This window comes from Pelmatolapia mariae, linkage group LG16_19, assembly GCF_036321145.2.
Source record: "Pelmatolapia mariae isolate MD_Pm_ZW linkage group LG16_19, Pm_UMD_F_2, whole genome shotgun sequence".
Taxonomy (NCBI): Eukaryota; Metazoa; Chordata; class Actinopteri; order Cichliformes; family Cichlidae; genus Pelmatolapia; species Pelmatolapia mariae.
In genome coordinates this window covers 25,395,778-25,409,412 of record NC_086241.1, presented here as the reverse complement: position 1 = coordinate 25,409,412, position 13,635 = coordinate 25,395,778, and the positions used below count along the sequence as shown (strand labels likewise).

General features: G+C 39.9%; 1 protein-coding gene across 2 annotated transcripts; it reads left to right on the top strand.

Annotated features, from left to right (window-relative positions):
- The first annotated feature begins 624 nt into the window (after window positions 1-624).
- ccnyl1 (cyclin Y-like 1) lies at window positions 625-13,284 on the top strand. 2 transcript variants are annotated; one of them, XM_063499102.1, is made up of 10 exons: window positions 625-1,601; window positions 3,383-3,457; window positions 4,263-4,306; window positions 4,706-4,806; window positions 5,169-5,204; window positions 5,315-5,366; window positions 6,036-6,155; window positions 7,040-7,206; window positions 11,329-11,491; window positions 11,912-13,284. In XM_063499102.1, the coding sequence occupies exons 1-10, from the start codon at window positions 1,442-1,444 to the stop codon at window positions 12,026-12,028; spliced, it is 1,035 nt and encodes a 344-aa protein (XP_063355172.1). In that variant the 5' UTR covers window positions 625-1,441; the 3' UTR covers window positions 12,029-13,284. The 2 variants fall into 2 exon arrangements, with proteins under 2 accessions (XP_063355172.1, XP_063355173.1); XM_063499103.1 differs by lacking the exons at window positions 11,329-11,491; window positions 11,912-13,284 and adding an exon at window positions 8,544-8,995.
- Window positions 13,285-13,635: the final 351 nt, after the last annotated feature.

Genomic DNA, 13,635 nt, shown 5'->3' with positions numbered 1-13,635 from the left:
GTTTCATCACGTACAGCCAAGAGTGAGAAGGAAGAGGAGTTAGGAATCCTGTTTTTGAAACCAGAGAATGTGAATTTAAGTCCTTTCTGAGCTGCCACATTTTAATACAAACTGTCTGACACTGGTTTTTAGCGGCCTGTAAGGAAATCTATCATCAGCTCACGAATTCATCTTTAAATATTTGTCAGGGCTTTGTTTTTTTTTTATCCCTAAATCTTCCTCTCACTCTTCGGCTTTAATTAAACAGCCATTCTTATTTGTTTAATAAATTAAGATTTAACAAATGTAGCATGTTAAAAAAAATATACCACCTGACTTACAGTCCCTGCTTGCCTATCCAAATTTATTGCGTTGTTTGAATAACAAAAGATGCACTGAGTGACAGGTAGTGCAATAGAGGATGGGCTTCGGTTTTCACTGTCAAAAAAGGGTGTGGATCAGTGACGATACAAAAATAGGAGCGTTGTAATTACATTTCATGAGTTTAAATCTTCTTTGATAGACAGCCTTCACAACCAATTAGCAGGGTTTAAATGCTCGCGCATTGATTTATTAGCCAATAGTAATGCATGGAATTCCGAGGTGGGCGGGCTTACCACGTTCAGTGCCAAGGCTTGTCCGTTTGGGAGCTCCGGCAACAGATGGTGGCAGTGGCGTCTACCTACGGCACAAATCTGACAGGGAGGAGACTCAAATGGGGGTGTCCGGAATTGTGAATAGAGTTGGTTGTCTAACGAGGGACCGGAAGAAGACTTTGTCAGTGCAACTCCATTGATAATTTCTTGGCTAGTCTTTTAGAATTTTATCTTTTTTTTCTTTGTTTTCCAAAGAAGGCCGCAAAAGCCTCGAACTGGATTTGTCGACACACTGGGCTCAGTTGCAAGAGGACATCTCTGGGATTGCTCGGAAAGTCTCGTAAAATATGTCTGCTGGAATGTGACATTTTGAAGACGTAACACGGTCATTTTGAAGAGACTGTTTTATTTCGTGGTACCACAAAGTTGAATTGATGAGGAGCAGAGAAAAGTTAACGAACCGAGCTAACTAGTTAGCTAACATGCTATAATGCTAGTTGGCTACTTAGCACCGAAACTCTGGCATGTTGAATGAATGAATGGACCAGCTGCTTTAAACTAAGAGCGGTTTTTGTTAGGGCAAGAACATATCGACTGTTACATACGCCCAGTCTGACTTTCCACTAAAAGGCAAACCTTTTGGCTGTTTGGTCTTCGGCTGCTGCTCTACTTAGCCACAAATGGACAGGAATGCAGTTCCTGGGAGTTGGTGGAGAGCGGCGTTTTAGCACGCAAAGATAATGTGCTTGTACTGAGTGCAGCCTGGTAATGTTTATGAGGCCGAGGGAGGCTAACCTCAGCTAGCTACATATATTTGCACTACTTGGATTTGGCTGCTATCGTGTGAAGCTTCCGCTCAGCTTGGAATGGGGAATACGGTGTCATGCTGCGTGTCTCCGGAGTCGAGCCCCAAACTGCCATCGAGACTGCCGGCAGAGCGGCTGGAGGAGTTCCAGACCAGCACCGAAGTGAGCGACGACACTGTGCCCTACCTGCAGCACATAAGCGACAGAGAGGTCCCTGATGGTAAGAGCCTGCCAGACATCCAGCACTTAACGATTCCTTTATAGCTTTAACTCCCGTTTTACTTTTCAGTATCTGGGCCTGTGAAACACTACACCCATATTTGTTTGTTTACAGGGAGGCTCATCCTAATCCACCCACTGGCACAGTGCAGAATGATCTTTGTGTGACTCCCAAACACACACGCAAACTTAGATGACTGTATACAGGCCACATCATGTATGCACACAATTCTGCTAATATTGACCCACGGGATGAATCGAAAGCGAAGGATCATCCAACAACTAAGTAATAATAGTGTTTCACAACTGTAGGGACAACATGCACACACCACACCCACGTTGGTTATTGCCTAGTTACACATCTGTATTTATTACCATGCCAGTGGCAAAACTGGCCTTTTTAATTAGGACATTCTTGGCACTATTTATCCACTGCATTATATTGATTATATTGGCATTACATACAAAAGTTAGACATTAAAACGTGAAAACAAGCTTTTTGTTATCTTGGTTACTTGGAATCAATTTCTGCAATCTACTGTGTGGGGAAACTTGAAAAAGTAAAAATAAAGAAACTGAGACACACACACACACATACACACACAAATACCCAAATGGCAACTGTGTTTAGTATTTTCTTTTTTTGCATGAGATTTTTATGTTCATGCATGAAATTAACGTTTATTTACATATTCCTTAGGAAATAAACTTCATCTTAATGTGTCTTTAAGCAGGTAGTGGTTGAACACAATGTTACAGAATAAAAAGTACGTATTAAGTGTTGTACCCATCTTAGTTTTGATGCCCACACTGTAATTTCATGCTGTGGTACAGACCCCGATCAGGAAAGTATCTCAGATATTTCTGTGTGATGTAGACCCAAGCTCAGTCCTTATGTCGCCACTCTTTATTGATTCCCCAGCTTGCACAGAGTTTATTTCATTTATGAGGTTATGGACAGTTGTGAGTGCAGTTTGTGAGACCAGCTGTTGGCAGGGTGAAAGTGGGAGTGGGAGGGAGGATCAGGCCAGCAATCTGTCGTGCATTCCTTATGGTACTCCCTTAACAAATGCTTCTATCACCTAATCCCTTGTATTTTATGTAATGTGCCGTCTGCATGAATTTGGAGAAAACGGATTTCTAAGTTGTGGACATCTATGAACCAGTGCCGGCAAATCAAACTAATGACACTTGTGCTATGTTTAATGTCTAAGTTGTTTTAAAACCAGAGGTTTTGTTTTAAATGTAGTGAAAAGTTTTAACATAGTGCTTGTGTCCTTGATAGTCTCCGTATTTGCACAGTAAATTGAAAAAGTAATTGGACAGTAATGCAGTTGCATTTGCTAATAGTACTCGGGCAAATTGGATTTAAGGAGTAAAGGTCATTGTAATTGTAATGCTTTAATTGAAATTTTGCACACAATCCACCTGTCAGGCAACAAGATTACATTTAGTTCTTCTAAGTCAGATGTGTTGGAGGCTTTAAACCTCCAACACATAAGCACAAACAGGTTCCCAGTCTCTCTAATCTGTTCTGAGCTTCACGTCTTGTTTGTCTTTAAAAGATTAAAAGACTGTCTCTGTTACATTATTCTCCACTATTTATGATGATGATGGTTTACATAAATACACTGTATGATCTTATAAGTGTTTGATGGTTTTGTTAGCTCACAACGTTGTGCTTTTTCTTTGGATTTATTAATGCAGAAACAGGAGCTAAATGCTCGAAATCAGCCACTAGTAATGAACATTTAAATGCTTTTCTTGTTTTTGTTGTATCAGAGCTGGCCTTGGAGTCTAATCCATCGGACCACGCCCGAGCAAGCACCATCTTCCTTAGCAAGTCCCAGACAGACGGTGAGCAATCATAACATGACACTCACACAGCAGTGATTCACACAAACTGTCTTCATCTAAATCCCAGTTAACAGAAAACATGCACACATCTTTTCACTTGAGCAAATGTTTGAAATTCAGTGGTCTTTAACCTGCCAGCTTCCCTAGTTGTGAGATGTTCGGCTACACCCTCAGAGAACAGCACCGGTAACTGTTGGGTGAAATTACAGCAAACAAGTGTTCCTCAGTGCCCTTCATCCTGCACACTCTATCCTGGCTGAGACCTTGGTTATAGGTCCTATTGTTATAGCTGCTGCTCTACAGATACATAAGTGTAATTTATAAATTCATCACTTTCTTCACTGTAGAGTTTAAGACTAAGATGTATCATTTAAAAAAACCAAGTTGGCGATTACTTAAACGGGTCTCAGAAGATTTTTAGAATTCTGTTGTCTAAAATTAGTAAAGTAAAGAAAAGATTGGACTCTAATGGTAAGTTCAGTATCAAGATTGCAGGATACCTGCAAGTCTTGAAAAGTTAAGCATTTATCTTATAAGGAAAATACAAAATAAATCACTTTTAATGGTTTGCTAACCTATACATTATTAGTTATGTGTCCAAGACATAGTTGAATAAGTATATATGGTATTATATTTACAGAAAAATATCTAAACAAATGTAAATAAACTCATCTAACTATAATTTATTTTACATGATTCTTGAGTGTGAAAAGGCTGTTAAATGCTGTTTAATGTGGTATTACAATTAGTCTTCTGTGATTGATGCTGCTTTTAGTCTTTGTTGAACATTTTAATTCTTTTGCAGTACGAGACAAGAGGAAAAGCAACCACATAAACCATGTCAGTCATGTAAGTGTTTTGAAAATTTACATTAAATTTGTGCTTGTAATATTAAAAAAAAATAATCAATCACACTAAGCTTCTTGGTTTTTAACATCCTAATGGTGACTTTAATATAACTAATTAAATGTAACTTATGAACTTAATTTATGGGCTATTAGCTTGTACATTTCATATTGTAGAGGGCTTCATTTGCGTTTATTGCCAGTGAATGAATCACTTTCAGCGTGGAAAACATTTAAACAAAGATGATCCACAAATATTGTTTAAAAAAAAAACCAATTATAACACAGAGCTTTCAAAAAATTGGAAATGTAGGAAGCATACGTGACCGTCTGTCCCCTGAGCACCAGTTAATTGTGTGTTGTGGGTTTTTTTTTTTGTTTTTGTTTTTTTAAATGTGTGAAGGTGTCCCCTGGTCCACTCTCAAAGAAATACAGCTCCTGTTCAACCATCTTCATAGACGACAGCACCGTCAGCCAGCCAAACCTCAAAAGCACAATCAAATGGTAAGAATGTCTCTCAGAAACACAAACACACAGGGCTGTGTTGTCCAAAGGTCCCTCCCTCAAAAAAAAAAAGTCCTGTTACATCAGAGCATAGTAATCCTGGAGTGTTAGAAAACAGATGCGTGACTAAAGCTCATGTTGTTTCCCCTCGTTTAGGACAGTAATCTGTAATGACATTAGTCCAGTGAATGTGGATCATTATATCAGGATTATCTGAGTGTGATTAAATGAAGCCTTCTTGCTGAATGTGTCAAATATTTTGTCACACCATAAGCTCTAATACACATGCACACACGATGCTAATGTCCCATTGAGGTTGTAGCTATTAAACTAATCAGGTTTTTTTTTTCTTTCTCTTTCAGTGTCACTTTAGCAATATACTACCACATCAAAAACAGGTATGTGTAAATGTTGGATTTGATTACTATCGTGTAACTTTTGGCACATTATTTTATTAAAACTAGTGTGCCTGCGAAGTATATTGACTGATGTATTGCTTGTGCTGTAGGGACTCGGACAGGTCACTGGACATCTTTGATGAGAAGTTGCACCCCTTGTCGGTGAGCATGTTAATGAAATTAACCAGCTCTCCAGCTCAATAATGGTGGTAGACTCACATCCTTCATGTTGATGTGAGTCAGTATGAAGACCCATCACATTTACATGTGTAGGCACTCTGCCCACTGGTCTTCTCTGGGCCACGTTTTTCTAGAAACTTCACAAGTTATTAAGAGTTGTGAGTGATGCATCACAAAAGGGATGTGAATCACTGTTTTAAAAAGAACCCATAATGAGGAAGAAAAACATCCTCTCTTGCGGTCTGCATTAATGACTTCCGTTCAGTTGTAGATTTGTGATAAAGATGCAGAAGTGGTTTCTTTTCACTGCCTTACAGCGTGCTTTTGGCAGAGCTGAAGTTATAGTAGTGGAAAATAAAGAAATTTCACTGTTAAACTTGTTCTACAGTTTCCATTAATAATGGATTTCAGCAGTTAAATGGCACAGCTTCTTTTTCACCAATCAATTTTCTATACTTAAGAATGTAATCATTGCATCATGCCTGACACATCCAGCTTTTTGTGGTGTGTTTCCACACAGCTTTTGGCTCCAGACTTTCAGATGAATTACTGAGCTACAAAAAAATAACCCCAAACAAACAAATGTGACCTGATTGTTGTTAGACCTTTGTTGCTTCTGTCAGATAAGTGTGTATTTTTCACCTCATGCAGAGAGAGCCAGTGCCTGAAGACTACGCATTTGTAGACCCAGAACACAAACTGATCTACCGCTTCGTCAGGACGCTCTTCAGTGCTGCACAGCTGACTGCAGAATGTGCCATCGTCACTCTTGTAAGTGGTGTCTTGATTTATTTATCACATTTACAACAGTAATTGCATTGCACACTGCATATTTGATTTCACCCAGTGTGTTTATATTGTTTTAATTCTTTTTCCTTTTTTTATATTGTTTTTGATTTCTGTCTGGGGTTTTTTTTTGTTTTTTTGGATGGAGCTCATGCCATGGTGTACTTCTACAGTATCGATCAGAATTTAATCAAACACACAAAGATCACCAAGTGGATATTAACTCAAGTTGTGCTCAGCATCGTGTTTGTCTGTACTGAAGATAACCTGAGTGACATGAACACAGCTGTGGAGAAGGTTGTTGTTGTTGAGTACTTTGATGTTGTATTAAATGGCCACCAGATGGCAGTGAACGCCTGCATTTATGCTGTTTTCCCAAATAGCACAAATGACAGTTGAAGTCAAATGTCAGTATGAAGACAAAAGACACTCACTTTTAAGTCAGAGCTGTCAGAGTAGGATTCTCGAATTTTTCTAGCTCAATCCCTATATTTACTTTCAGTTTATGTCATCCTACAGGCTGGGTATTTTGGAAAGTGTTTTGCTTATTTATTTATTATTTTCAGCTGTTGCAAAAATGAAAACTCAGTATTCTGTTTTCAAAATGGCAAAAAAAACCCCCAACACATCTTTGTAGTTTTGCAGTGGTGCTGTTGTGGCTGTTGGCTTGTCTCATAATCATTGTTATTAGAACAGAAATACAGTGTGACTACATACTGTAAAAGTAGTCTAAGTAGTTTGGAAGGTGCATATAGGGATCTTGCTCAGTACAGATACACACAACCAGACTATCGTTCCTGACTAATTGTAGTGAACTAGCAAAGGAATTATTAAAACCTCTGAAACTTTAAACGTTCTTCGTCCTCAAGGTGTACCTGGAGCGCCTGCTGACCTACGCTGAGCTGGATATCTGCCCCGCCAACTGGAAGCGCATTGTCCTGGGAGCCATCTTACTGGCTTCTAAAGTCTGGGATGACCAAGCTGTGTGGAATGTCGACTACTGCCAGATCCTAAAAGACATCACTGTGGAGGACATGTAAGTTGTACAAGTGATCTGAAAAATGAGACCATGGTGACTGTAAAAGAACCACTGGATTTAGTAACCTGTTTCCTGTTAATATAGTCACATCCTTGGTGAACTCTAATTTCTGTAGAGAAGATCAATCAACTTGTTCAGAAAATACATGTTAAAATAGTAATGTCAAATATTACCAAGAATGTAAAGCAGATTTAGTGCTTTAAGTACACATATCAAGGCAAATCTTCCTCAAGGGTTTAGAATAATAACAATTCAAATGAAGGAGTGAATTTAGCCTTATCAAGGAAATCCTTGTTTTGCTGGTACTGACTGATCAAACAGCATACCGACTGTGGAACCAAACAGAGTCTTTTCATTCTGCTGTACTGGTATCTTGCTGGCCCGTGTGAAGCACCACGATCAGAGTGCATTCAGTCAAAACTAGTTTGCTAGCAGACATGTTAGAAATGAAATGTGGTAATAGCTGTTTCAAGCACTTGTAAGTGGAATGAAAAGCCAGAAAAGATGTGGGTAGAAGCTTGAATATGATGCACAATTTCAGAACGTCGCTTCTGAAACATAATTGTAACATTTCACTTAAATTTGAAAGAAAGTGTTTGATAAATCCAGCTAGGAAGAAGAGCACCGTCCCCATTTAGCACCTCCTAAAGCTGTGGCACTCAGCCTGTGTACAAAGCTGATTTCCCCCTTTGGGTTTGGAAAGATCCCGCTGTCACTGAATCAACATTGTTCCAAATATCCTCGGGTCTGTTTGAGAGGTTGAGAGAACATACAAGTACCCTAAATTTTTATTGGCAGGGTTATTTGGGTTTGTTCTTGGTGAACTCTGGGGTGCCAAAATGTGGGTTGTTGGCATGTTCAGGTGGGGAAAGCTCCAGGAAACGCACATGCAATGAGAAAATGAAGAAATGTGTTGATTTAATTATTTATTTATTTGTTTTTTGCTGTCCAGCTAAGAAAATTGTTTGTTAATAATGCTCAGTCCGCCCCACTACCATCATCACCAATAAATAAATAAAAGGAATACATCAACTAGGATGCACTTAAAGCAGACAGATGAAATACGGGGATGGAGAGAAGCCACAGCAATCTCTGCTGTCTGTCAGGCTATAAGAGTCGAGAGGCTGCACTTGGAAGACCCAGGCTTTATTTCCTACAATTGCTTTTCGTGTGTGCACGCGCTCATATGCGTGTGTTTGTGAAAGAGGTCGAAAGTGCCTCCTTGTTTTTTCATGATTTGGAAAGATGCGTGTGCACTCTCTCTGCGAGCCCCCATCCCTCTCATACGTCTGACCTACCCTGTCTGTGCCCTGTTTTCATTGCTTCCACTGAAGTGTCTTTGTGATCCCGGTCCGGTCTGGATGGAGGGATGGGAAGAAGAGTAGAGGGAGAGAGAGAAACAGAGACGGAGAGAAACGGAGAGGAGGGTCTCAAGTGCTCTCACTGCTTCTACATAATGGTCCTGGCTCTCGCCCGCTCCATTAGTTGCCCCGGGAGACCAGACATCACACACACACTCACACACTCGCTCTCACCACCTTTGCTGACCAACAAAGCATCCTGGATGCTGTCTCCTTGGTGACCACCTCCCTTAGATTTTACTCGTGACTGTGATGATGAGGAAGGATGATGGAGGTTGTAGTCTGGAAAAGGATGAGCTGTGATACTCCAGCTAAGTGCCTGGATGTCTGATTACCCACGTGTGAGTGTGAGACCTTTATAAAGATATATCAGATTCCATCTTCAGAGAGATGAGTTTTAAAGCTGAAAGTGACTGAATATAAAAGTTTGTGTAGAGAGAGGTTTGTCCTGTCTGCTTTTGTTTCTTCAAATCACGTCGTCTTCTCTGCTGCTTGCTAAACGAGCAAAGTCAACAATGATTTTCTTTGTAGAACTCATCAAAATGTCTTATTGAGAAGTTGTTTCTTACCTGTCAGTTGGACCCTGGCCCCCTTTTCTGTGAACAAGTACAAAAAGGAACTTTTGCAGTGGTTGTTTTGGGGATTAGTTTACAGTGGCTTTTCACTAAAAAGATATTGTATACTAGGAACTTTCAGATGTTGTGCTTGCAGGAGAAATTGTCTAAGCTAAATATTAATATTTCCTTAATGCGCAACTGTAGTTGACTATTTACTTCAAAATATTACTCATCCACCTGCTACTAATCAAGGCTGTCGCAACAACTAGTGCTGTGTGATACTGCAAATTTTAATATTGATCCGATACCATCTAAATACAGGGCCATCCATCCATCCATCCGCTTATCCTTTTCAGGGTTGCGGGAGCCTATCCCAGCTGTCATAGGGCGAGAGGCGGGGACAGGCTGCCAGTCTATCGCAGGGCTAACACATAGAGACTCTGGGCCTTTCTCAATATGCGTACTTGTGCGTACTTGCGTTCTCGTGTACTCGTGATACGTCATCAGTCGGAGACCAAGTACGGTTCCAATTCGAAGTACGCATCAAGCCGAGAACGCGAAAAAGTCCCGGATGTGTTCTCGCTCCGCCCGTTTTATCGAGCATGCATCGGTGGTGACTTGTGTGGACTTGGTACAGCTAAATATCCCAGAATGCATTTCGTCCAGAACAGCGGACTCCTGGCACATCGTTTTCAACCCCCCCCCGCTCGCGGTCTTCTCACTACTCAGGTTAAAGAAACCCCAGCAGCTGTCTATAGTATTGAGTGTCCACTAAAATAAAAATAAAAGCGTTCTAACATCTCACCTGCTTGTTTTTATTAAGGTATGTACACGTATGTACATGTACACTATTTTTATTAATAGAGGTTTCACTACTGAGGTTAAAAATGATATACAAGTCACTTAGATCACTTCTAAATGTTAATGTTTGGTTTATTTCAGTGTTTTATTTGTCCCTGAGTAAACCGGTTTGGCTGTGATTAAAGTTAAGCTTCATAACATGTTACTCACAGTTAAATTAAGAGGGGATGGCAGTAGAAACTCCGGACCTGTGACATCATCACGTACGCTGGTGTTCCAAATGTACAAATCGCGAGTCCGTGCTCGCGTTCTCGGCGAGTCCGTACTCCCGTGCGTTCTCGGCCAGTACGTACTCGCCGAGAACGCGAGTACGTACTCGCGTACTTGAGAATTGAGAAACGGCCACAGACAACCATTCGCACTCACATTCACTCGCGCATTCACACCTATGGGCAATTTGGATTAATCAATTAACCTATCCCCATAAGCTGGATGTCTTTGGACGGTGGGAGGAAGCCGGAGTACCCGGAGAGAACCCACGCAAACACGGGGAGAACATGCAAACTCCACACAGAAAGACCCCAGCATGATGGTGGAATTGAACTCAGGACCTTCTTGCTGTGCAGCAACAGTGTTAACCACCGTGCTACCGTGCTGCCCAGGGCCAGTGCCAATATTTTCAAACAATAAAGGCAGCTTATGTAATGAAGAGAGCGTGTCATGAGTTCTGGGATGAATCATCTTTTTTTTGAATTCTCAACATAATTGTAATGATCACTAAATAACTGATTTTCAGTTTTCACAATAATTAAAAAAAACAAAACAACAACACACTGAAGTTTTTCATGAATTTTAAATGTGTCTGTCTTTAAAGCACTTCTGTCAGCTTCTGCTGTTTAGATGTGCTATAGACTACAAATAACATAAACATGATAGTCAACACAAAACATAGACATTTGTCATGGTTAATGAGTTGTGATTTTGTTTTTCATTATTATATTACAAATTTTTAAAAAAATTAACTCAATTCAGTGGATACATACTGAACTTAAGCAACACAAAGTAACTATTCAATACCAGTACCACCAGCAATAGCAACAGTACTATTAATATTTGAATCGGTACGCCCACCTCTATCCATAACCAGCCGCTTGAAGTTTCAAAAAGCAGGTTGCAAAAACAAGTGTGATTCTGATAAATCTTTTCAAATGTCTCCTACCGTGTCACAAATTATGTAAAATGCAATTATTTTTTTTAACTTTGAGACTGGTTGACTAGGCTGATCTTTCCTAGGGAAAAAATGGGCTCTATTTTTTACACACACTCATACCTGACAGTCCAAATTACGTCCCAGGTTTTGACTGTTGGGAATAACCCTAAGGTGTCTTCCTGATCTCTAGGAATGAGATGGAGCGCCACTTCCTGGAACTTCTGCAATTTAACATCAATGTGCCGGCCAGCGTCTACGCCAAGTACTACTTTGACCTGCGACAGCTGGCCGATGACAACAACCTCAGTTTCCCTCTGGAACCCCTCAACAACCAGCGTGCCCAGAAACTAGAGGTAAGCTTCCTTCCAGAGACTACAGAACATCCGTCTGTAATGCTCATCTAACGCTCTGAAGCAACGCCCACTGCCTCAGACCTCAGATTAGGAGTTGCTGGTGGATACTCTGTATTCTCAAGTTAAAGGCTGTTTATTTTGGCAACTCTTTCTATGGCATGATTTACAAGCAGGATTTAATTGAACTAATAAAAGTGTTAGTGATTAGTACAGTAGGAAGAACCACCCTCTGAAAACAGTCTGAGAAATTTCTTGTGTAGCTTTTTTGCTCATGACCTGGATTTTAAAGTGCAACAAAGGCTGTTTTATCATTTACTAATCATTAGATACCTTTAATTCAAACCACCTGGTTAAATCAAAATGATCTAGTCCATCTGTGTGTGACTTTTGAGTAATTGTGCTTTGATAATGCTCCTCCAGGCCATTTCAAGACTATGTGAAGACAAGTACAAGGACCTCAGTCGAGCCGCAATGAGGCGATCTCTCAGCGCAGACAACCTGATAGGTATACGACGCTCCAATGCTGTGCTCTCATAGACTGCTGCCCTCTGACCTCCAAAGTTCAGCTAACCCACAGCCAGCCCCAGAAAGCATTACCCACAGAGTTATCAGGCAAGGACAAAAACGCCACTGTATGACCTGTCCACACGGTAATTTACATTACAGCTGTAGACGTGCGTGATTGTTAAATTAAAGGTGTTTACCTTATCTGAAGCATTATCATTTGACTGTTGTTTTTACAAGTCCTTTATTTATTTGTTATATGTCTATCACTTCTGAGAGAACACATTGAACATGAATGATTGAGTTCATCATCTGTCTGAAATACACTTTAGTTTCTATTTTTTTTTTTTTTCTACAAAAGTGTTTGAATTACTTCATGCAGCCTTAAAGGATGAAGAGAGTGGTGTGTTATATTTGTTGTTACTGTCACCGTATTCCACGAAAGACCAAAACCAGCAAATGTTAGATTGTTCAGATGTGGCTAATTGTTTTTTTTTTTTGTTTGTTTGTTTGTTTTTTTAATGAAGATTGAAATCATGCTTGAGTGCTATAGCATAGTGAAGTTAATGTTGGTTGGTCATTTCCTGGGATTCCTTAACAGTATATAAATATAAACTTTCATCAAATGTATCCTTTTTTTCCTTCTTTTTTTTTGTTTTTAAATAGCCACAAAAAAAATGCAAAATGACCTTTGTTGTAAATTAGATTTAATACCAGAAGTTACTGTGGAGACTGTAACTCAGACCTGTTTACTGTCGATATGTTTCGAGTACATTTTTCTGTCCATCAGGATTGAACATCAACCATGTCTCATATTACAAGACACTGAGCTGTTATCACTGTGTGGGAGCTGGCTGACGTCTTCTCAGTCAGCTGTTTTGTGACAGGAAAATCAGGAGTGCCATTTGCAATGTGATGTTAAGTTGTGTATACCACGGGTGATCAAACAAGGCTGTTTACTGACTCTGGATCAGTATTTGCAAATTAATGGCTCCATATGGAAGTTAGGTATATGCAGGTCAGCCTCAGTATTAAGTTCCTTAGATCCTACCATCCCAACCTCATTCCCACCCCCACCCCCCCATCAGATCACCAGTGTTGTTCTTGTCCAAGGACCCATCCAGGCTAAGGTTTGGAACACACTACACAGATACTGAGGGGGAAAACAAACTGATGGATGCTCCCCTTCTCTTTTGCTTACTATGTAGGCTTCTAGCTGTGAATTTGTCTTGTTTTTAATTGAGAAAAAAAAAACATTTGCAGATGGAGTATTTTAAATAAACACTAATCATGTAACATATGTGTTGTGGTTTATTGTCTTTTATGTTGTGTCTTTACGATCAGCTCAGTTCTAAACATTGTTGAGAATATTGAGCCTGACTTCCCAGAGTTCAGTTTAACACTGTGTTATAGCTGAATATTAGAAAAACACAACATGCGCCATTCATTAACCTTATTAGCTGGCATTATGATATCTAAATCAAAAACAGCCCACAGTTGTGAGGGAACCAGAGAATCGCTCATATTGTAATTCCTTGGTTTTTACAGACATGCAGCTGCGCGTCTCTTAACAGGTACTAGAACCTATGAACACATCACTCCAATTTTAGCCAACTTACATTGGCTCCTTGTTAAATATC